The following is a 25134-nucleotide window of genomic DNA, read 5'->3' as shown; positions in this document are numbered from 1 at the left end:
ACACACACACACACACACACACACACACATACATATACATAGCAGTAGGAAATCCATGCATACGAATACATCTTTCAAACTACAGCAAAAGCTTAGAATCAAGTGGATAATTACCTGTGATATCTCCCCTGACGGCATCAAGAGTTGAAAATTTCAATATTCCAAATTATTCCAAAATTCTTTCTGCCCATAGTCATCCCCATTCAATAATAAACAACATTATTTCAAACAAAACAAACCCATTAGTACACTGGGATACACCAACCTGAGTTGTAAACACCTGCAGACTATGCTTTGAGCACAGATACACTTCCAGATACCTCAGGCAAAATGCAGCACAAATGTTTCAATCTTATAGTTCTTAACTACATATGATCTGTGGCTTGTATTTTTAATGAAGTAGACTTAATTTTATTCCTATCTGCAAATATATACATGGATAGTAAAGAACTCTGCCCACTTGCACAAACTCAGACCCATCCAAATAGTGTGGAGAATTTTGCAGTAGAGTCTATTTTTTGAAGTTAAGCTTACTACTGTTACTACTCAACGTAAAGAAATATCTTAACAAATTAACCACATGAGAAGCTATCTTATTTTTTATCCTTTGACCATCCGTTGAGCTCCTTGCAACCCATTCATGCAAACAACTCCATTCAGCCTTTCGTCAAACCTGTTTCTTTAGCCATCCAAGCCAGACAGTAGCACAGTCCCACCAGCCCCAGTGTCTGTCATAACAAAGGTTTACTGCAACTCCACCCTGTTCCCACCTCACTTGCCACAGTACATTTAATTGTTTTCCTATTAAAGATTAAGAGTTCAAATCCTCAAAGCGGTTCAGTGAACCATCGTGTTAATATTTAACCTCAAGGAATTTTCAGTTTAATTGCCACTCTCTCCCTTCCCCCGAAGGAATACATCTTATTTTGCTGCCGTAATGGAAAGCACTGCATGAAGACAGACAGAACAAAAACAAGAATGGACTTAAATTTTTAAACATGTAACCTTTTCCTGAGTCACTGTTAATCATTTGCCCCTGTGACTTTAATAATTAGCCTGGCAATTACAGATGCGAGATCTGCTGGACACAACTGAGCAAGGATGCCCCCGTCCCCAACCATTACCACAGCAAAGAGGGAAGTGTTCTGTCGTCTTATGTGGCATGAGGAAAGTTTAACATGTCAGGTCCACCAAATCTTGAGGACAATTAGTTCCCAGTATTTAAAACCTGTATCTTCTGAAAGTCAAGCTTGCTTTAATATTACTGCACCCACATTTTTCAATAAGAAGCGCTTACCTTCTACAATAATTTTTCCACTTGAAGTCTGGGTGGGGGTAGAGGCTGTGGAATAGCAGCATGATACTGGGGGAGGGGAGAGCTACTCTTTTATATCATTCTCCCAACCCTCAAAAAACAAAACTAGGATTACTTCTCTTGTACCACTTACCCAGTTATTTCACTGGGAAAGGTGAATTAAGAGCAAAAGTGGCAACATTCTGAAAATGCAATGGAAGCTGCTCTGCATTAGCGAAACACAAAACCAACCATGGGAGCCACCAATATGGTCCCTTTCAGTTGGGGTCCTTCTACAGCAAGTCATCTCCCCCCAGTCCTGAGGCCCCTCTGTCCTCTTCCTTAACTGTCAAAGGCTGGGGTGCACTCCCCACGCACGGCATTGGGACCACTTCTTGTTTGGCCACACAACAAACCTACTACAGCTGAAAGAAAACGTGTCCTGTCCAGAGATGAAAAAATGTGGGTAGGAATCAAAACACAGACCCACTTCAGTTAACAGGGAAAGCCCCTAAATGGCTCTTACCACCGGCTACTAGATGTTGGTGATTCAGGATTTGGTGGCCCAGCAGCCGCTAACCTTTTCTAACCCTCACAGTGTTGTGGAAGTATCCATTCCACACTCCCAAGTGAAACAGCAGAGAACAAACTCCCTACCCACTGCAGAAATGCCCCGGGACCAAAGCATTTGGGATAGATTCCAAACTCCCTGTAGCAAAATTGCTTCTGGATTTTTTTAAAAGCCTCTGATGTACTGAGGGACCTACTGAAGAGCCTCCCAGTGATGAGACCTACAGTTTGGGCCATTGGCCCTACCAATTACCTAAGGGAAGGAAGAAGTGATTCATAGTTACCGGATTCCCTTCCACTTGTAGCAGGAACCAACACCAGGAAGCTCAGAACACTCAACTCCTTGCAGGTTTAAAAGCTGTCCGGAAGCACTCCGGAGAAACAGCCCGTTCCCTTCCCACCTGCATCTTTCTCTCTCCACTCCAACCCCAGGATCAACAGCCCTCTGTAATTCCATGCGACTCAGGGGAGCCTTTATTCCATGGGGTTGCAGGCTCTGACCCTGGGAAAGCCCAGCTGGACATCCTTCTCCCCACCCAGCCAGCCTCTCTTTCCTACCCCCTTACCTGATAATGTCGTCGTTGTGTCCCAGGAAGAATTTCTGGCTGTGCTCGCGGGTGTTGTACACCACCCCGACTCCAGCCACAAAGTAGACCACCTCTTTGCCGGCCGTGTAGTACAGGTTGTTGCGGCACTGGTGGCCCCGGTAGCCGTACACCCACTCCAGCCGGAGCTGGCAGCTGGGAGCTGTCCGATCCGCCATGATACGCCGACCCCACTCGCCCCCCTGGCCCTGCACACGGTCCGTGGCCCCAGCGCTCCGGCTATGTCCTCGCACTGGCTCGGCTGCAGCGGACCTGCAGGGACTCAGGATGCAGTGCCCGGCGCTGATTTCCGTGGCGACGCACAGGCACAGCCCAGCGCGCCGGCCGCCACCATCATCCGCTGCCGCCGCGGGAGATGAACCACCGCCGCCTCTGCCAGTGCGTGGCCGCCAGAGCCCGCGGGGCGCCGGGGCTCCAGTCCCCGGGCTGGGCGTCCTCGGGAGGCGCTGGTACCCGCACACGCGCGTGCGTCTCACTGCACCTGCGGACGCCAACCCCAGGGAGAGGATGGCGGGGCGGCCACACTGCCTGGCACCGCGGCAATCTGCATATCTGAGCCCCGATTACCCAGTGCGCTCACTAAGTTTGCAGCGCTCACCGGGGGCTTCGCAGCAGGCGGCGGGATTTATCCTGTGACGGTTGTGATCTGACAGGCAGCCCGGATGAGCTGTACCATCAGCGGCCTCAGATCCCCAAACCGTCTATGTCCAAGAGGCGAGAGCGAGGGGAAGAAAGACACAGATTGTTTGCATCAGTCACCCGTCTAAGAAAGGGATCCACAAAACTAAACCAAGGTGGGGTTGTTCTTAATCGGCAACTACTTCCCGCTCCTCCCCCCCCCCCCCAGAGCCAGCTGTTCAATGATAGCAAATCTGCACGAAAACGCTTGCAGTAGCTGCTACAATTTGGAGGAGTATGCGCAAGTTACCCATGAAGGCAAGACGACTATGCAATGGTCACTTTTCAGATGTGCCAATGAGTTGTCATACTGAATGGTCACTTTTCAGATGTGCCAATGAGTTGTCATACTGAACATTCACACTCTCCGTGAGCCTTTGCATGGCAAGAATTTAGCCGTTCTCGCTAAGCAGCAACTCCAACGGCAAGCGTCACACCAGATTTTCTCAGTCGGAGGATCCAGGCAGAGTGCAGCTATTTTTTTAAGTGGATGAGGGGTGGTACTTCCTACAAATCTCCCAAGAAATCAAGGAATTAGCAAATGACAAAAATCTTGTACTTCTCTCCGGGGAGGTTTGTGCTAGCTAAGGGGGTCCCATGGGCTCCCAAATGTTCCTTTCCACCTGGCAGGAGGCAGGGTCACCAGTGGAACACTGGAGACAGAGTCGGGAGCCCTCCCCCTGCCACACACACGCACATGCACACGCCCGGGCGCGTCAGTCGCAGGGTCAGGGATGGCCGGCCCGTGCGCACCGCCGCTCCCGCGCCAGCCTCTCTGTCTCCGCCTCTAACCTCTGCTGCCAGCGGGCGCCGCCGTCAGCGAGTCCGGGATCCCACACTGGCAAACGAAATCCTCAGCTTGCACCTCCCCTCCCCTCCTCCCGCACCCAGGGATGGGCTTCGTCACTGGGGCGTTGCGGGAGATGGGCTCTTCCTCCAGCAGGGGTTCCGGGGGCGGGGCACCGCAGCAGCAGGTTACTAGGCGAAATTGCAGTGCTAGGAAACGGCAAAGCCGGGCAGGACCGCCCTTCTCAAGGACTGGTCACCACGGTGCATCCTGGAGAGTGTAGTCGTCTCTACATAGAATAGCACGGGAAGCACTTGGAGCGGACTCCAAATCCCAGGATGCTGCACGTCCAAGAGGCTGAGCCGGGTGCAGGGGCGTCAACACAGCAAGTGGAGCTCGGCTCATTTAGGGCTTCTCCTCCCCGGCTTAACCTACCGAGTGGTGCGAGCCGCCAAGCTACGTGTTCCTGCGGAGAAGTGCTGCGGAGATAGAGGTCAATCCCCATGGCCTGCACCAGCGGCAGCTTTCTGTAGCTGAGATTCGCCGGCAGCTCAAGTTCCTTGCCTCGTTCTTGGGTTATAGATGGGTTCTAATTTGTTAATGGGCAGGACTGCCAGGTTTAAGGAAAATGCTAAGAACGGGTTTCCGCTTCTTCTGGTCTAAAAGCCAATGCCTCTAAGTTAGAGAACTTGTAGATTTAAAGATTAGGAGAGCAGTGTAAATCCTTACTGAATTCTTAATCTCAGACTTTCCCAACGTTCTCTGATCTGGTGCAAAATCCTGAGAAGATAAGAACCAGGGTTTGGATGAGCCTTGGTGCTTCTCTGCAATGAGGAGGATGTAAATTGGCCTCTTCCTATTGAAGAATACAAATCTATAAGTACTGTATGTGAGACTGTTGTGGGCAGTAAGGATACTACTAAACTGGGCCTGGGAAAGGCTTGAAATATGAGCAGAAATATAGATGGCCAGTAGTGCCGTGCCATCAAACAACGGGAAGTGAGTTCTCTAAAGACTGTCTCGTGCAAGAATGAATTACAGCAGAGTGCTGTCCAGACTTCAGAGGTCATGGAAAGCTCCCTAGAGGAAAATGGGAAATGAAGACGTAGGCTTAGAAATAACTGGTAGAACTGACACCAGGAAAGGTGATTGAAAAAGCCATTTATGTGGTCAAGGGAATCCATAAAAGGGTAAGGACCCAGAAACCGTTTAAAACACACTTCAATTTAGAGAATATTGAAGAGAATACCCAGTTTTCCATAAGAATTCAAGTAAAATGAGAAGGTGACAGTACTTGGAAGTTTAGAATGTGGATGGAGCTGGATGCAGAGGTCTACAGTATATCCCTAGGATGATGGAGAACCATTGGGTTTGGGGACCAACAATAGAAGCAGCAGTAATCACAGCATGAACTAGGTGGCAGAGATCTTAGCCAGTGCCCGAGATGCTATGTTGGAGATGGTGGCAATTGTCCGGAAAGGAAGGGGTGTATTCCAGAGAAAACGTGCAAGTGTGTTGAAAGCAGCCTCTAAACAAGCATAAAAGGATGTAACATTCAGTTCTGAAGTTATCCTTAGTATAGATAATAACCACCGTGCCACACCAACTTGTTAAATAAGATGTAATAATAAGTTCTAGATCTGTTGCCTAATCCTTAGACAAATCACTAATTCTCTGATCTATAGTCTCCTCATTTAATAAAATATTCCAGTACTTACAGGAATGTTCTGAGAATCAAGCTATTATATACATGTGGAAACATTATTATATGAAGCATTGTATAAATGTTAGTTTTTTTATGGAAATACAATATCTGCTAAAAAGAGTAAAATAATTCTCACCAATATCCTTTAATCCTTTAACCAATATCTAGAAGAGCATAAGTAAAACTAACAGTAACCTTGTGTTTTTATGGTGAATAGCACTTTGATGTTCCAGGAACTGCAAATGGGGCTTTACATACATTAAATCAGTCTTCATCCCAGTAACATTCCTATGAAGCCTTTACTATTATTTCCTCATTTTTACAGATGAGGAAACCAAGGTAAATAAAGTTTTGAGTAACTTCCCCAGGATGCGAAAAGTTATGGCAAAACCCAGATTTTAGGTCAGGCAATCTAGCCTACGAGACTGTTCTTAACCACTAAGAATCATGAAAAAAATCAGATGGTAGAGTAGGTTCACCCTTGAGTGACAAGCTAAAAATAGCACAAATTTAAATTTCACAGGATTATACTTCTCATCTAAACCTGGAGGTAGTTCAAGTGTAGGTGGAGTATAACGGCTCTGCTTACAGGAACCCTTGAGCACCTCGACTGCTGCCAGTATGCCAACCTTCTGCCTTGCTCTCCAAAAACCTGGTCATCTAGAATGGAGCACCATTCATTTACCAGGGAACTGCAAAAAGCTCGTGGGAAAAATATGCATTCTGAAAATCACTATGCATAGATTTCAAAAAATATTTGTACCAATATAAACCCTTCTTTGAATTCCATTTTTGAAGTATTCTTGTATGTACTTCCAAGTAGATTTCAGAGAGGGTACATGTGGCCCATGTTGGCTGCTGTTAAAACACGAGTTCTCAAGAGCTTCCCCTAGTCAATTCAGTGTATGTCCTATTGGTCTGGAGTGAGTCATATAGCCATCCCATATTACCAAGAGATCGAGGAACTAGTCTTTGTTCTGGACAATCAAGTGCCTAGCTAGAAATAGGATTCTTATACCTTGCGGAGAGGAGAAAGAAGACATTATATCCCTGTTTTAATCCTTGAAACAACCCCTACGAGTAGATATTTTCATTTTAATGTAAGGAAACAAACCCAGAGAAAATCACTAGTTTAACCACATTTTCACAGAAATTGATAGAAGCCTAATCAAACTCAAGCCTGTCCAACTACTGGTGGCTAGTATTATTAGCCACCACTCCTCTATATCCCAACTCAAAAAAACGGAACCAGTCATTATTAAACAACTCAAGAGAAAATGATAACACAGTAAAACTAAAATCACAGCTTTTTACTACTCAATCTTCTTAGGTGATGGGGCAGGGAAGGCAAAGTCTCAACAAACAATATTAAGGACAGAATGTAAGTTGAAAAACTCATATAAAAATTCCCACCAGAATGCTCCAATTTGGAGAAGTCAAATGAGATAATGTGTATACAGTTCCGGAGGCGAAGGTCGGCAGGTAGAACATTTCACCGAGCTTGTTATCGGGTGCTATGCAAAGTCAAACAATCCAAAAAGCATGGGCACGAGGGGGACCGCTCCCTTCCTCAGACAGGCCTGGACCTGGTCATTCCATAGGCTAGGAAAGAACAGAGCCCAGTCCTTAGCAGAGGCCCTGCTCTAGCCCAATAGGTTTCACCCTTCTCCCAATATTGGATTACAAAAGCTGATATTAAAAAAAAAAAAAGGAGTACCCAGCCCCCAAATTTTAGCCCCAAGTAGATTAATTCACTCCCAAAAGGGTGGGAAGAATAACAAGAACTCATACACAGTATAAATACGAGGGAACTAGAAAGCACTACCTCTACCAAATATAAACAGGATGAAAGGAAAGGGCAGGGCAAAAGCAAATAAATTCTCAAAGAATAGTACACTCTATGCAAAAGATAGATGGAGCACCCCATCTGGAAGGTTTATCAAAGAAGCAAATCCTCCGCCAGGGGGAAGCTTTCAGTCACAATATGCACAAAGAGATGTTTTTCTAATTTTTAAATTTTACTATTCATATTTATTCTATAGGAAAGGCAGATAGAGAAGAAAAAAGTCTGTCTGCTGATTCACTCCCTCATATGCCTGCAGCAGCTAGGGCTGGGTCAGGCAGAGGCCAGGAACCTGGAACTCAATCTGAGTCTTGCACGTGGATGGCAGGGACCCAGACATTTCAGCTGCCTAGCAAGGTGAGCATTCACAGGCAGCAGCAGCAGAAGAGGGACTTGAATCCAGGTACTCTGATATGGAATATGCGCATCCCAGTGTCTGAAGCACTGAGTAACATCTGTGCCCCAAATAAACAAGTCCACAAATATAAACACCATTTCAGATATAAAAAGTTAGCTTTAACACAGAAGAACTTGGAAACCAAACTACTGGCCTGGAGAAAATACTGCAGATCATCTCAGAAAAAGTAGAAGGGGACAGATAAATTGATTAAAATGATCAGATAATGACAGGCAGGGGAGAAAGTTAACATGCAAATCACTGGAATTATTGGATTAGAGAAACCAACAGGAACAATATTCAGAAATAGAACAGGAATAAAATAAACTGTAGGTTAAAGGAACACTGTATATCAGAGGAAAGAAGATGGTGATCCCATGGCAGCATAACCTAGCTACCCTGCTTCACCTCAAGACCAAATGTCTCAACACCGCTTGCCATCTTTGTAAAGGAGTGTTAACCATCACTTCTGCTAGTTAGTAATTAAAGAAGAAAATTAAGCATTTGCCCTGATTTTCTGGAAAAAAAAAACCTGAAGTATATTTGCAGCTAATAAGGAAGAGCTATTTTTACCTAAGAATACTGGCTAATAATTGTAGGAAAATGGTATATTTTTTATAAAATGAGCTCAATGACATAATTGCTTTAGACATAGATCACAACTATACCCTACAACAATTAGACAAAAAGTCCCAAGATGCTAAAGAAACACTCCCACAGAATGGTGCCTTTGAAAAGAAATATATTGAGGTCATTTTCTCAATTTATCAAAATTAGCATCACTAATAGCGGAACAACTTGCTCATCGTGCCTCCTGATGTACGAAATCACAACGCACAAATATTTCTATGGCATAGTGGCAAAGAGGCATAGTGGGTAAAGCTGCCACACTGAACTGCCAGCATCCATATGGGCTCTGATTCATGTATCAGCTGCTCCATTTCTGAGCTACCCCCTGCCTTGGAAAAATCAGTGTTTGGGACCCTGCTACTCATGTGGGAGACCTTGGTGAAGCTCTGGATTCCTGACTTTAGACTGTTTCAGCTCTGGCATTTGTTGCCATCTGAGAAGTGAACCAATGGGTAGAACATCTTTCTCTCCCTAACTCTGGCTTTCATAAATAAATAAATGAGCAAATAAATAAATCTTTTTAAAAATATATTTTAACCATCAATATCTTAGTCAAGTCTAACCAAACCTTGGGATCTAACCTCAGTTTACAGAATATATTAGGTTGATAAGGTTATTTGACGTAGCAAATCACAAGGAAACAATCAAATAATGCCAGGAAGTAGAACAATTTACAGCCCAACTGATCTGACCTCATTAAAGCAAATATGGAAAATATTAGCAATGGCTGAATCCAGATTTTCCTACTTGTTGAAATTCTTTTTTAATAAGAAATTAGAAAAAAAAATTTGGGGGAAGATCTGGGCAGACACAAAAATAGGAGGTTGGTCAAATGGGTTTATAACCAGGCTGGTCTAAGCTTTCTGTCCCTGCAGGCTGCGATGCCAGACTGGAGCAGAGCTGCCCAGGGGGAGGAGGAAGGATGCCTACGGCGGGGTAGCTCAGATATGGCCGGGATGCCCTCAACCCGTAGAAGAGGACTAGCTTTGGCTCCCAGGTGCCCTGCTTCTGATACAGCCTCATGCTAGCTCACACCCTTGAAGACAGTAGGCAATGACATAGGTGCTTGGGTCCCTGACAGCCACGTGGGAGATCAAGAATTCATTCTGAGCCTCTGGCTTCAGCCTGGCCCAGACCTGGCTGTGTAGGCATTCAGAAAGCAAACCAGTGGATAGAAGATCTGTGTGTGTGTGTGTGTGTGTGTATCCATCTCTTACAGACAAAATGAAAACAATTTAAACATTTTAGAGAAAAAAATGGAATAGTGTCTATATGTTCTAAAAGAAAAGGATAGTTTAACATCAGAATTATAACAAGCTAAGTTAAGTCTGAAGGCAGTAGGCAGATATTCTCAAACATGAAAGCACTTGGGGCATTTTTAAATACCCGTGACAGTTATGATGAAATTTAATGTCAAATGACTAAGACCCAAAATGAGCAGTTAAAGAGAAGAGAGGTCACTCTCTCATCTAAAAAAGGCACAAAGTAGACACTCCAGGCCCGACACTGTCTGCTACTCAGACTCCTCCCACTTTGTGATGCTAGGTTCACGTGCTGCTACGTTCCTATCATGGGATACTTTTGCCTCATGGTCTAAGACATTAAGTAAATCTTCTGTAGTCAGGTTTGCATTCCAGCTAGCAGGAAGGATAGACATCCCTTGCCTTTTAGGATATTTCTGTAAGTCCATATAACATTTTTCTTGCATCTCATTGGCCAAAAGTTAGTCCCTGAGTGCATCCAGCTGCAAGGGAGTATAGCATTGTATAGCGTGCTCTTGGGGACAGTATGTACCTTCAGAATTCTGGAGATTTTATTCAGAAGGAAATGGGAAAGTGAGGTTGTTTAGCAGAAGTGCCCATCCACGAGCTCTTTAATAACCACCACCTAACAGTGATAGCCACCCAAGAAGCAACAAAGGAATCAGACGTGGAGACATCATGGAGGGAAGATGGAAGATGAGTAGTGAATTAACTCTGTCCACTTACTGTTTGATTTTGCTTCACATTCTTTTGTTGGGTTTTTTGTTATTGAATCAGGTACAATTCGCTTAGATGGAAATTTATTTTTCAAAAATATGACTCTATGATGGTATTCTTACAAAACTATATTTATCCATTCAACCATAACTCTACACATGCATCTGACTTTATGTATTGAGGTAATACAAGCTCACAAAAGCTAACCTGATCATTATAAGCAAGAAAAGTTAGAGTTGACTTTTCCTTTGTGTTTTTCTCCTTTGTACTTCATATTTTGATGATTTAAAAGTGTCTGAGAGCCCAGCGCGGTAGCCTAGCAGCTAAAGTCCTCACCTTGCACACATTGGGATCCCAGATGGGGGCTGGTTCTAATCCTGGTGGCCCCACTTCCCAACCAGCTCCCTGTTTGTGGGCTGGGAAAGCAGTAGAGGACAGCCCAGAGCCTTGGACCCTGCACCCGTGTGGGAGACCTGAAGGAGCTCCTGGCTCCTGGCTTCAGATCGCCTCAGTTCCAGCCGTTGCAGCCACTTGAGGAGTGAACCATCAGATGGAAGATCTTCCTCTCTGTCTCTTCTCCTCTCTGTATGTCTGCCTTTCCAACAAAAATAAATATTTTTTTAAAAAGTATTTGAAATGAGCTTACATTCATTTTTACTAAAACAGTTACTCAGAGCTCTTAAAATATCTATTCATGGTAAATTATATTTTTTCAAAGATTTATTTTTAGTATTTATTTATTTTTATTACACAGTCACATATATAGAGAGGAGGAGAGACAGAGAGGAAGATCTTCCGTCCGATGATTCACTCCCCAAGTGACTGCAACAGCCGGTGCTGTGCTGATCCAAAGCCAGGAACCAGGAACTTCCTCCAGGTCTCCCACACGGGTGCAGGATCCCAAAGCTTTGTGCCGTCCTCCACTGCTTTCCCAGGGCACAAGCAGGGAGCTGGGTGGGAAGTGGAGCTGCCAGGATTACAAGCGGTGCCCATCTGGGATCCCAGCACATTCAAGGTGAGGACTTTAGCCACTAGGCCACGCCGCCGGGCCCCATGGTAAATTATATTTTGATTAAAGTTATATACACATACTTATATAATTATATAAAATTACATGTAATTTTAATCAAAATATATAATGTTATATATTCTTTGATTTAAATTACAGTACACAGCTTTTGGTTGAACTATTGTTACCTGATATATGATAATATAAACAATTTATCGAAAGAAGTACAGAATAAAGATGGAGCTTTTTACATGCTACACTTTTGCCACCTGTGGCACTGGCACCCGGTGTGGGCGCTGGTTCATATCCTAGCTGCTCCATTTTTTAATTTATTTTTGATAATTTTTACATAGTTGGTTAGGGTATGAAGAGTCAAGGGCTACAAGAAGGTGGGTGAGATCACAATTTACACATTCTCTTTTTCCTTTCTGTGCCTGAGGGAAGGAGGCAGATAAAGGGAGAAGCCACACCCAGCCCCCGACCCATCCCAGGGTCCCCAATGCGGGGCATTTTCTAAGGGTCCTGCTCATGAGGTTTTTATAGCAAAACAAATCCAAATTACTGCTGATCTTGCCACTCCAAGAATGTTGAAATCTCTCCAGAATCCACTGGAGAGATTGACATAGTCCACCTTAAAGTCTCTGTTTGCCTAATTATTCATTGCCAACGCTTGGCTGGGATAGTTGATCAATTTGTTCTGCCCTCCATCCTCTGTTGTGGTACCAGGTGTCCTCTGCAGACACCAATGGACTACCATATCCTCCATGTGCACCTGGATATGCTGTCCACTGCCCCAACTAAGCCAATGCAGTCAGACTATGGAACCTGCAATTCTCTATGGTTGGGGTTCTGAGTCCAATGGTTCAGTTGGGGGATCCCCAGATAAGCCTCATCTGAGGTGATCCCAGACCTGATTCTTGTGTGTGCTTGCCAATACAGGGTCTGGCACAGTCCGTTGCCCCAATCAGCATAAGAACATGCTGGAACTTGCCATTGTTGGGTCAGTTATGTCTCTAGACCTGTGTTTTACACAAACCAGCGGGTGTTGAAGCCCAGTCCAATCCTACCCACCACAAATTTGGCATTCATGCACACTAGCAGGAACTGCAGCCTAGTCAGAGTAACCCACAATAATCCCAACCAGGCGTGCCCCCTGCCCTGGTTTCTGTACTTGCCAGTACATACAACAGACTGGTCCAGTCTGTCCCACATCTCATTCAGCTCTCATACCTGTCAATGGGCACTGAAACCTAGTTCAACCCAACCAGCCCTGCTATGCAGCCCACACTGGTGCTGGTGGGTGCTACTCTCTGTCGAGCCATGCCTGCCCCTACTCCTGGTTTCCATGCTCACCAGCGAGAGTTATAGCCCATCAAATGGAGGTGTCCACTATTTCCCTAATGGGCTGACCCTCACTCCCGGATCTTGCACTCTCCAGGTGGTTCTGCAGTTTAACTTGACAGAATTTACCACACCCCCCACCCCCGTGACAGCATCTGCCAGCTGATGCTGCAGCAAAGCCCAACCAACCCACACTCACTCTATCTTATGCATGCACCAGTAGGATCAGTTAACCCAGCCTTTCTCCGATCCAGCTCACACAAGGCCAACAGATATTATAGCCCTGCCCAATCTGGTCTGCCCCTAATCCCAGCTCTCACGCTCACCAGTGGGAGTAGTGGCCCAGCAAGGGAGCCCTCCACATCCCCCTACCAGCTTTGCCCCCTTCCCCCTGGGTCTCACTTGCACTGGTTGGGTGTTGCAGCCTAGTCTGGTACAGCTTGCCTCTCCTTGGCATTTCCCAGTGGGTGCTGTAGCCTGGCTGTGCCTAGCCCACCCCAAATTCCAGCTCACACTGATGAGGGCTACAGCCTAGCCAGCCTAGCTGGCCCCCAGTCCTAGCCCTCATGTGAACTGGCCTGTGCTGTGCCCCAACCCGGCCTAACCCACACATCATTCTGGTGCTTGAATTTGCCAGCAGGAGCTATGAACTGGCCCCATCTGGCTCCCTCCTGACCTGAGCCAAATGTATGCCAGTGGGTACTGTATCCTGGCCTGGTCCAGGCTGCTCCCTGTCTTGGTTCTTGTGCTCACGTTCAGGGACTGTGTGCTGACAGCGGAATTTCCCAAACTCCTCCAATAGGATCTCTCCCAATGCCAGATCTAGTACACACCAGTGAGTCCATGGGCCAGCCCTACTTAGTCCACCTACTGTCCTAGCAGGAGAAGTTAGCTGCTCCATTTTTAACCCAGTGCCCTGCCTATGACCTGGGAGAGCAGTGGATGACAGCTCATGTCCTGGGGCCCCTGTATTTACATGGTGGCCTGAGGGAGACTTTTGGCTCCGGATCAGTTGTCTCCAGCCATTGTGGGTACTTGGGGAGCGGACCAGTGGATGGAAGATCTGTCTCTACTTGTTTCTTTGACTGTCTTTCAAAAAAATCTTTTTTAAAAAATGTGCACATGTTTATGCACAATTTCTCTTTGTAAGCCTAACCAATTTGTACCAGAACTTGTAACCTTGATGTCATGCACACCACAAATAAGATAATCACTAAACAACTAAAAATTGACAGCTATATTTTATCAGCTATCAATGAATTAAGTTAGGGCCCACATTTTTAAGAAGTAAAGTCATAAAAACACACATGAGAAGGTGCTTAACATCCCTAGTCAGCAAGGAAACACAAATCAAACCCACAACATAGAACCCTAAAATGTTATTCTAGGTGGCAAAAATACCAGCCACAAATTGTATTCTGTAATTCCATTCTCAGGTAGAATTTCTAGAACAGGCAAAACTATGTAGGAAGTAGGGCTGGGCGGTGTGGCCTAGTGGCTAAGGTCCTCACCTTGATCCCGTATGGCCGCTGGTTCTAATCCCGGCAGCTCCACTTCCTCTCTATCTCTCCTCCTCTCAGTATATCTGACTTTGTAATAAAAATAAAATAAATCTTTAAAAAAAAAACTATATAGGAAGTCTACGAGTGGTTATCTAGAGTTGAGGGTGGGAGGTGGGGGGAAAAGTGATGGAAAGGGACTGGGATTGTGGAGAGATGATAAAACATTTTCTAAAATGATACTTGGTGATGATTGGACAATGATGAATATGCTGAAAAGTACCACTTGAAATGGATGAAATGTGTAGCTGTTAATGATATCTCAACAAAACTATTAAAAATAAGAAGCAAGTTTGACTCACTGAAGTCTGTTATACGGTGAGTTGCTTTGTTTTACACATGTGATTCTTTGAATGCCTTTAGAGTAAAAACGATGTCTTATTTGTCAAATAAAAAGTTGATTCTTAGGTTAAGTTCATAGCTTTAATCTGTCATTCAGACATACTTTTTCTTTGTAAGATTTATTTTTACTAGAAAGGCAGATCGGATTTATGGAAAGAAGGAGAGACAAAGAGAAAGATCGTTCATCTGCCACTTCACTCCCCAAGCTGCCACAGTGGCCCAAGCTGAGCCAATCTGAAGCCAGGAGCCAGGAGTCTCTTCTGGCTCTCCCATAGAAGTTAAGGGTCCCAAGAACTTAAGCCATCCTCTACTGTTTTTCCAGGCCATTCGCAAGGCTGCCTGAACTGTAATCCTTACTTTGCCACTTGCTAGCCTTTGCGCTTGGGCAGGTGACCTGAACTGTTGGAGTTCCTGTTTCATCTGTAAACAGGGCATAATTGTCTCTAACTCATAGGATTGTTGCAAGGATGGAATGAGTCAAATACACATTCCAGGGCCCCATATTGGTTCTCCTTTTTCTTAAGGAGCCAAGATTCTCCTAAGACCAGGAGACAAAGCTTACCCAGAGTCATACCGATTCCTCTCCCTTTTTAGCCCCATGGTCCAGGTATCTGACACATGGAAGTATAGCCCTGAGCCCATTTACATGGCTGTGCACTGTGCTGCTGGATTGCATTCCTCCAGGCAGGAGGATAACCTGAAGGATCAACAATTTGTGGAGTGAGGGCACATGTGTCTGGAGCCCAAAAGCAGGGGCTAAGTGCCCACAAATTGTGTGCGAGAACTTCATGGTAAAAGTAGGGCAGAAGGCTGGCCCTGAAGGGAACAACCAGGAAGCAGGAGTCACTCCTCACACCAGCAGGTGGATTCCCCATTTGAATTTGTCCTCTGGGTTGTCGTGAGGCTCATTTGACAAGGCGGGAGGAGAGAGTTGTTTGGTTTGTTTTGAGCAGTAGCAGGACAGAGCACTCTCCTGCCTGGTTGCTTCCCCAATGCCCACAGCCACAGGGCTCTGCTTCAGCAATAGCCAGAAGCCAAGAACCGAACCAGGATCTCTAATACACATGGCAGAAACCCCACTGTTTTAGGTCATCAACACAGCCTCCTGGGGTCTGTATAAGCAAGAGGCTTATACAGGGTCTGTATAAGCAAGAGAAGCTGGAGCTTGGCATGGAAACCAGGCACAGCGTACAGGCATCTTCCCCAACTTCAGAATCACTAGGGTACACATACCCTCAAGAACATGTTTAATAGATGATTTGCTGGGTATCTGACTTCTAAGTGTCTGAGCCTTCGTTCGCCCTTTGGCCTTGGCCCCACAAATATTGGGGTAAGTCTGGTATCTGACACACAGGAATCATGAATATATTTTAGCATTACTATTGCTATTGTACCAAAGTAATTCTTCTCCCTAAAAGTAACAGAGCAAGGAAGCCAAACTGTTTTTCCAGTTTAGTGAATACAGCAAGGAGGTCAGTGAAGAGCTGTGCAAAGACCTGTTGACAACGGGATTGAGAATCCATGTGCATGTGACCCTGGCGGCTGCAAAGGCAGAGAATAAAAACCGCCCTGGGGAGTGACCCCGGCCAAGGAGATGCACCCCTAGCACAGAAGGCCACAGGGCGAAAGCTGGTAGGACTGGAGGGTGAGGGGCAGGTCCAGGATGAAAAGAAGCCCCAAACTGAGGAGAGCAGAGCCTGCACTACCTCCATGCTCCCGGGGTCCATGAATCTACACTACTTCTCCAGGAAGGAGGGGACGGAAGTGGGCATGAGTACAGGGTCCCACGGTTGGCTCTCATTGCCCTACTTTACACCCAAGATTGTGCCTTCAGTTCCTCTGACATTATTATTTTGCTATCTTTCTAAAGTTCAGAATTTCAAAAACTGCTCTTAAGAAGACAGGAATTCATTCATTCCTGGCAGATAAAGCTGAATAATTTCCAATGAATCAGAAGTATAAGCACAAAAACAAAACCAGAAAATAAAGAATGGGCCGACCCACCTACAACCTAGATACGAAAAACATGCTCCTAACCGAGAGTCCATACCTGGAAGCAATATGAGCAAATGAAACAAAACCCAAAACTTTCACTGATCAAAAAGAATATTTTGCAAAGCAAAGAATAAAAACTTAAAAGAAAATGACAAATTTGGAAAAATATTTATAATCAACATTAACTATTAGAATATATATCTATTGGGCCCAGTGCCGTGGCCTAGCGGCTAAAGTCCTCCCCTTGAAAGCCCTGGGATCCCATATGGGCGCCGGTTCTAATCCCGGCAGCTCCACTTCCCATCCAGCTCCCTACTTGTGGCCTGGGAAGCAGTCAAGGACGGCCCAAAGATTTGGGACCCTGCACCCGCGTGGGAGACCCGGAAGAGGTTCCAGGTCCCTGGTATCGGATTGGCACCTACCGGCCCGTTCCGGCTCACTTTGGGAGTGAATCATCGGATGGAAGATCTTCTTATCTGTCTCTCCTCCTCTCTGTATATCTGACTTTGTAATAAAATAAATAAATCTTTAAAAAAAAAAGAATATATATCTATTAGGATATATATATATATATTTATTATATCTTACATATTGATTATATATAGGCTTTCTATGTAAGCAATATATCTTTAGGATAGATATACCTAATATAGAAGACTTTATTTTGATTAAAAAAACCAAAACCAGTAACTAAGAAAAAGTATGAACTGGTGTCATAAAAATTGGCCTTAAATCACCTCATAGATAATTTTCAAAGAAAAAAATCATTCCTAACCAGAGCAATTCAGTCACGAGAAAGAGGTAAAGGTTATCCAAACTGGAAGAAGATGTCAATTTGCCACCCTACAGATGACACGGTCTCATACAAAAAACCCTAAAGATTGCACCAAAAAAAGCAGTGAACATTTAAAGTTAACATTAAAAAAAAAAATCCATGTTGTTTTACAAATCGTCTGAAAAATAAATCAGGAAAGACATCTAATTTCCAATAGCTACAACAAATAAATAAAATATTTAGGAATACATTTAACCAAGGAGGTGCAACAATTGTCCAATAAAACTATGAATCATTAATGAAGGAAATTTAAGACAACACAAAGAAATGGGAAGATAACGCACATTTATGGATTGGAAGAACTAATATTATTAAAATGTACATTCTGTTCAAAGCAATTTACAGATTCAGTGCAATCCCTATCAAAATCACAGTGATATTTATTATAGAACTAGAAGAAACTCCACTAAAATTTATGAGGAACCACAAGACAACCTAAACATTCAAGGCACTCTTTAGCAAGGAAAACAAAGCAAGATGCATGTCATCTGACTTTAAAATATACTACAAAGTTATAATAATTAATATAGCATGGTACTGGAATACAAAGAAATTCATAGACCAATGGAACACAATAGGGAACCTAGAAACACACACACACACACACACACACAAAAACAACCAACTTAGCTTTGACAAAAGTGCTACACACATGCATTGGAAATAGGACAGTCGTTTCAAAAAATAGTGTTAAGAAAACTGAATATCCACACACAGAAGAATGAAGCTAGATCTCTACTCATCATGTAAAAAAAAAAACCAAAACAAACAAACAAACAAACAAACAAAAAAACAACAAAATTACTTAAAGACCTAACTGCAGTAGTTGAAACATTAAACTACTAAGAAAAAAAAATCAGGTAAAACATTATAGGATATTAAGGATACTGGAACAGGCAAGTATTTTCTGGATGAGATCCCCAAAATAGCACAGAGAAAAAAACCTGACAAACGGGATTTCATCAAACCATAAGAGCTTCTACACAAGAAAGGATCAATCAACAGAGTGAAGAGACCACCTACAGAAAGTGAGAAAACACCTGCAGAGGATTCATCTGGGAAGGGATTCATATCCAGAATGTACCAGGAACTCCAATAACTCAATAGCAAAAACATTAAGATAGTCCAATTAAAGAATGGGCAATGCAGGGTGGGCACTCTGACACAATGCATTGATCAGCCACTTAGTTCTCCTACAACACATAGCAAAGTGCCAGTTTGAGTTCTCCAGGGTTTCTTGTTGGCTGTTTGCTACCCAGAACTTTGATTGGAAGAGAGAATCCCAACAAGCTATCATGTGGGCAGCTCGCAGGCAGCAGAACTTGGGGCGTGGAACCCTCCAGGCTAGATTGTTAGGAAAAGACTACAAAAATGAGTTCCAAGGCCAGGCTACCCATCATCCTTCAGATGCCAGGCTGAAAGTGTACAGTCCCTGGAGCAAGTGTCTAGGATTCACAGGCGAGGCTGGGGAGCCCCACGTCTGTATACTTCAGGTCAGAGCTGCAGAGCAGGTGGACTGGGTAGCATTATCAGTTGGTGTCCATTTTGGAGAGCACCACTCCAGTCAGATCCACAAGGCAGCCAGCTGCTAGGGCCACGAGGTGAATGGGGTCATCACTGTGTTCCTTTTCCAGGACTGCCCAGTCCCAGCAGGCTTCCGGTGAAACAGTTCTGCCAGTTCCCTCACTTGCCCGACCAGGGCCAGCAGGAGATTCCAAGGCTGAGCAGTGAATCCAGCATGGAGGCTGAAACTGAACTGACCCACAGTAGTGATGGCCCGTGCTCTCCTCCCGGTCCCCACCAGCACCAGAAACACCCTCTGCATTTCTGATGTAGCTCCCTGCTAGTGCACTGGGAAGCAGCCAGATGACCATCCAAGGGCTTGGCTTGCTGCCCCACCCACATGGCCGAACTTATTGGAGTTTCTGAACCCCGGCTCCAACCTGACCTAGCCCTGACTGTTGTGGTGATTTGGGGGAGTAAACCAGAGGCACAGAAGTTTGCTTGTAGAGCTAGCACCTGGCTCAACAGGCTAACCTTTCACCTTCAAGCAAAAAAAGGTTAGCTATTAAAAGTGAATGGGGACTGGTGTCGTGGTATAGCTGGTTAAACCACTGGGGAACAACCATCTGAGTTTTGGTTGCTCCAGTTCTTAGTTCCCTCCTGAATGAGCCTCTTTGGAAAGCAGCAGCAGATGATCCAAGTATAGATACCTGCCTTTCAAATAAATCTTACACAAAAACAGAAACAGAGAACACGATGATCCATGACATCAGCTTCCATGCCAACAGAAGTGATCTTAGCTGAAAGTCCTGGGCCTCACGCCATAGCCTAGTGCCTAAATCCTTGCCTTGCATGCACTGGGATCCCACATGGGCACTGGTTCATGTCCCAGCTGCTCCACTTCCCATCCAGCTCCCTGTCTGGGGCCTGGGAAAGCAGTAGATGATGGCCCAAAGCCTTGAGATCCTGTACCCATGTGGGAGACCTGGAAGAGGCTCCTGGCTCCTGGCTTTGGATTGGCTCAGCTTTATGGTCATTTGGGAAGTGAACTAGTGGTTGGAAGATTTTTGTCTCTCCTTCTCTCTGTAAATCTGCCTTTCTAATAAAATGAATAAATCCTGTTTAAAAGAAAAAGAAACAGGAATGCCCTGCTTATTCTCCGCTCTTTCAGCACAAGCGTGCCGGAAACAAGGGTGTGATCTTTTACAAATCACTTCAGAGCCCAGTGAAGACCCCAAGACTCAAAAATGTTAACATCAACTTTTCATGACAGTCTTTGACTGTAATCTAGTTTATAGAGATGCTTTTAAAACAAGGGTACTGCAAAGCATACTAAGAAACGTGCTTTTTAAAATTCTGCTTATTTTTGTCCATGACAATCTGCCTGAATCTAAGCACTAAAAATTGTTCAGTCCAAGATAGAGGAAAATGTACGTTTCGTCCTGCAGATGGCGACAGAGGACCACGAGGGCTTGCGACCACGAGCCCGGCGCTATTGCAGAGAAAAACACGGAAGTACTTTCTTCACTACAGCTATGAAAGTATTTCTAAAAGGATAAATACCCGTATTTCCACTCTCCAGTTCATTTAAGAAGTGGACTAGTTGGGTAATTTCGTAATAGTAGCAGTAGGAAGAGGGAAACTTAACCCAGGGAGGAAAATGTGAGGCAGCAGGTTATGCACTGAGCTGGAGCATTTTGACAAATCTTCACGTTCCTTCTCGTGGTTGCTATGGTTACTCCACGGCTTATTTATCCAAGCCCTCATTCTACAAATCGGTTAAGATGTTGGAGCTGCAGCCCGTCTGCCTGTTTTAAAATGTTTTTCTACTATTTCTCAAACATGTGACTACCAGCTATTGACCAGTTATCTCTTGGTTTTCATTTCCCCATCTATAAAATACATTCAAAACTGGAAGCTGGGGTCCACAGCCACCACAGCCCTAGGGGGATCCCTCATGACAGATCTCTCACTGTGTTTTACAAATAGCTCCCAGTTCCCCAGATGATGGAGAAATACTCCAGAAGCAAAAAGGTGTCGTTTTAGTATCTTTGACTCATTGCCTCACATGTGAAATTTATCTTTTAATTTTTGCAAATAATTGTTTCATGAATCATCCCTCTTATGGACATGTGGAATCTTTATCACTTTGGCTTTCTTGAAAAAATGACATCCAGCGAATTTATCCAATAGACCACACAGTGATCAATTCTATTTTCTCTTCAGTAGATTTCTATGTATTTGGGAAATCCCAATCCAGGTTCCTATTTCAGCCTTTACTCTAAAACATCAGCCAGGTGGGTGTATGATACAGCAGGTGCAGCCTCCCCTTGGGACACCTGCATCCCCTCCTGGGAGGATGGCCTGAGTTCCAGCTCCTCAGCTTCTGATCCAGCTCCCTGATAAGGCAACTTGGAATACACAAATGATGGCTCAAGTAGCCCTTGGCTCCAGCCTACCTCAGCCCCAGCTGCTATAGCCACATGAAGAGTGATCTGATAGGTGGAAGTGCTCTCTTTCACATTAATTAGATAGATAGATAGATAGATAGATAGATAGACAGACAGACAGACAGACAGATAGGCTGGCACAGTGGCTTAGCATGCTAATCTTCCGCCTGCAATGCTGGTGTCCCACATGGGCACCAGCTCACATCCTGGCCGCTCCACTTCTCAATCCAGCTCCTGGCCTGTGGATTGGGAAAGCAGTAGAGGATGGGCCTCTAAAAAGCCTTGGGACCCTGCACCCACGTGGGAGACTCAGAAGAAGCTCCTGGCTCCTGGATTCAGATTGGCTCAGCTCTAAGCTGTGCCAGCCATTCTGGGAGTGAACTGGCAGATGGAAGCTATCTCTGTTACTCCTTCTTTCTGTCAGGCTGCCTTTCAAATAAAACTAAAACAAATCGTCCATATATATTAGAAAAAAAGATTACAATAAGTACTATTTCCAAAGTTTATGCCATCGGCGGGTGAGCTAGGCCTACTTGCCTGTGCAGAAGACACTCTGTCTCACCCCCCTGGCCTTTCCAGCTTGGCAATGCTCGTTACGTGAGAGCTTGGGCACATCTTTCCACGTTCACCGTCTCAACTGTCATTAATTTTTTAAAACTGCCAAAATAATTTTCCATTTTAGCAGTCCCTGTATCTGCTCTCAGCTGTCAGAGATAAGAATTGGTCAGTCTATTTGGTTTTTCTATCTAAACAGTTCAATTCCTCTTCCAAAACCTCAAATTTCTTGCTACTACCCCTTGGCTAATTAATGATTCATGCACTACACCGAGATGTCTTGTGCGCCTGCATGCTTGGCTTCTGATGGAATCATTTCTCATGTTGGTCTGTCTCCTCCCAGTGAGACTCGAGCCCTCTGGCAGGAATGGAGGCTGGTGCTGCACTGTCCACGCAGTCACACTCATGTCCCCAGCATCGGTCTAATGGCAGGGACGGCAAAGCTTGGAGCCACAGACATTCTCTTCTTCCCTGGACAAGCACAGTCAAAAGGCCTCGCTCAGCACCAGCGTGGTGCCTCAATTGTTTAAATCTCTGTCTGCAACTGTGGGCATCTCATATGGGTGCCAGTATGTGTCCCGGCTGCTCCACTTCGCAACCAGCTCCCTGTGTCTGGCCTGGGAAAACAGTCAAGGACGACCCAAAGCCTTGGGACACTGCACCCGCATGAGCAGCCTGAAAGAGGCTCCAGGTTCCTGGCTTCGGATTGGCTCAGCTCTGGTTGTTGCAGCCACTTGGGGAGTGAACCAGCGAATGGAAGATCTTTCTGTTTTTCCTTCTCTCTGTAAATATGTCTTTCCAGTAAAAATAAACAAATCTTTTTTCAAAAGGCCTCATTCATAAAGTCAATCCCAAATTTTGTTTTGTAAGAGCCAAGGACGCCAGTGCTTCCTGAAATTACGCTGCAGTTTATATGTGTCACCTTGACAGGGGACATTACTCAGCTGCACGCCAAGGTTTCAGCCGTACGTTTTTCAAAGAAGTTGCCTCTGACGGCGCTTTAGGGTTTGCTTGCTTCCTTTTCCTATCTTTTTGGAAAGAAGAAAGCCTTTCCTTTCTAAGACATCACAGAGGGTCAGTGCCACCCCAAGCAAAAAAGAAACAAAAAGAGAAAAAAAAAAAGAAAGAAAGGAAAAGTAAAGGATTTTCTTGCCCTTGTTTATCCAAGCCTTTGACTCTGGCCTTGACCATGTGGTTTGCTTTGGCCAATGGGTCATGAACAAGGGTGATGCGGGCAGAGGTTTAATAAGTACTTGCAAATGGGGATGCATCCAATTCAAAAGTTCCATCTTGGAACTAGATCACTAAAAGGTGAGAGGTGAAGTGCAGGAGGAGAGGTGATTTGGACACCCCCACTCCAGCCAGTGCCAGCTGAGTGCCACTGTGGGAGGGATCTGAGCTCCCCAACATGAGGCACTTCAACCATGGAATCATCGGCAAGAAGGACTCCTTAGCCACTATGCTGAGATGGTTTATATGCAACAGTAGGTAGCTGAGACGCGTGCTGCTAGGCTACCTCCTTAATTACACACAGTGTTACCCCTGGGCCTTCTCTTAGGAGAGCATTATGTGTGTACACACTGCTTTTCAGTAAGGGTTCAGCTCTAAATTTATATCCAACTGAAATGTCAGAAGGACACCTGTCACCACACAGTGTGCGTTTACCTCTGAGCTATTTAAAACAGATGTCCCCTCAACGCAGACCAGTCCTCACCGCTGCTCTATCCAGCAGCCCAGCTGGCTTGCGCACAGCACTCTGGGAAACACTGACAGGTTGTTTCACAGAAAACTGTCAGAAAATCATGTGGTTGAAACTTCCGTTGCCTTCATGTAGCAAATGGCTTTAATTATTAATTATTTTTAGTTTCGATGATTTTTACACAGTTAATTAGGGTGATTAGGGTCAACAGCTACAGAAAAGTGGGTGAGATCACCATTTTCACATTATGTTTTTCCTTCTTGTGCCTGGAGGAAGGGAGGAGACAAGGAGAGAGCCACACCCAGCCTCCTGAACACCTCTGCACCCCAGGATGGAGGGTAGCCAGCCGATACCATCCCCCAGGGTTCCCAATGCGGGGCATACACTGAGGGTCCAGCTTGGCATAGCCCCTCACCTGTCTTGGTCTTTGCCTTGGATGCTGTAGCCTGGCCTGATCCTGCATGCCCCCAGTCCCAACTCTCACTGGCAGGTACTAGAACCTGGCCCTGCTCAGTCTTCTCCCATCCCTGGCTCATGAAAACTGGTAGGTGTGACAGCCTAATCCAGCATGACCTGCACTCCAGTCTGGTTACTGTACTTGCCGGTGAGCTAAGGCTTGGTTGGCCCTGCCTGGTCCACTCACTTTCAAAACAAATCCACACATCAGCCAATAGTTGGAGCTACCTTGCCCAGCCTGCCTGACTCCCAAGCCTTGACCATGTGCTCACCAGCAGGAGGCATGACCTACTAGAGGAAATTCCCACATTCCCCCACTCAGCCCACTCCTAGACCCAGATCTCATGCACGCCAGCGGGTTCTAGGCCTTTGTCCAGCATAGTCTGCTCCTCCATCATGGCCTAGTGTGAGCTGGTGAATGTTGCAGCCTGGCCTGCCCACACTCCGTTTTAGAATGAGCATGTAGGTGTTACAACCCGGACCTGCCCAGACTATTCTTGGTCCCTGTACCTGTGAGTGTCGGCAGGTTCCATGGCCACACCTAGCTCAGCCCATTACCATACCAACTCTTGAGTTAACCAGCAAGACCTGCATTTCCACAGGGTTTGGCCCACATATACCCCACAGAATCTACCCCCAGACCTGGTTCTCTTACATGCTGGATAATGCCTAATGTGAACCATTCCCTGTTCCAACATTCAGTCAGGTACTAGGATGTAGTCATGCTAGACAGGCCCCCAGCCCTAGCTTTCATGTGGACTGGCATGTGGTGGTCAGCAATGTTCTATGCTAACAAGCCCATTCCAGATTCCCATGTGGTCTAGTGCATGAGTCTGACCCATATGGATCTTCCAGTCTCTCCCCTCCAAACCGCCAGGTCTCAGTCCCCTCATTACCTGAAA

The 25134-nt window shown here is 45.3% G+C and overlaps 1 protein-coding gene across 2 annotated transcripts in view; it reads right to left on the bottom strand.

The window, feature by feature from the left end:
• Positions 1–3292, bottom strand: part of EML6 (EMAP like 6) — a 261608-nt gene extending 258316 nt beyond the window's left edge. For both annotated transcript variants that reach the window (XR_009245955.1, XM_058667790.1), the window contains exon 1: positions 2431–3292. Coding sequence is in view for 1 of the 2 variants with exons in the window: in XM_058667790.1 (XP_058523773.1) it covers positions 2431–2627 (197 nt within the window). In the remaining variant the exon portion in view is untranslated. The remainder of the gene's footprint in view (positions 1–2430) is intronic.
• Positions 3293–25134: the final 21842 nt, after the last annotated feature.

The sequence above is a fragment of the Ochotona princeps genome, chromosome 8 (assembly GCF_030435755.1).
Source record: "Ochotona princeps isolate mOchPri1 chromosome 8, mOchPri1.hap1, whole genome shotgun sequence".
In the NCBI taxonomy this organism is placed as follows: Eukaryota; Metazoa; Chordata; class Mammalia; order Lagomorpha; family Ochotonidae; genus Ochotona; species Ochotona princeps.
Note: the sequence above shows the minus strand (reverse complement) of the source record. Positions and strands in the feature narration are given on the sequence as shown.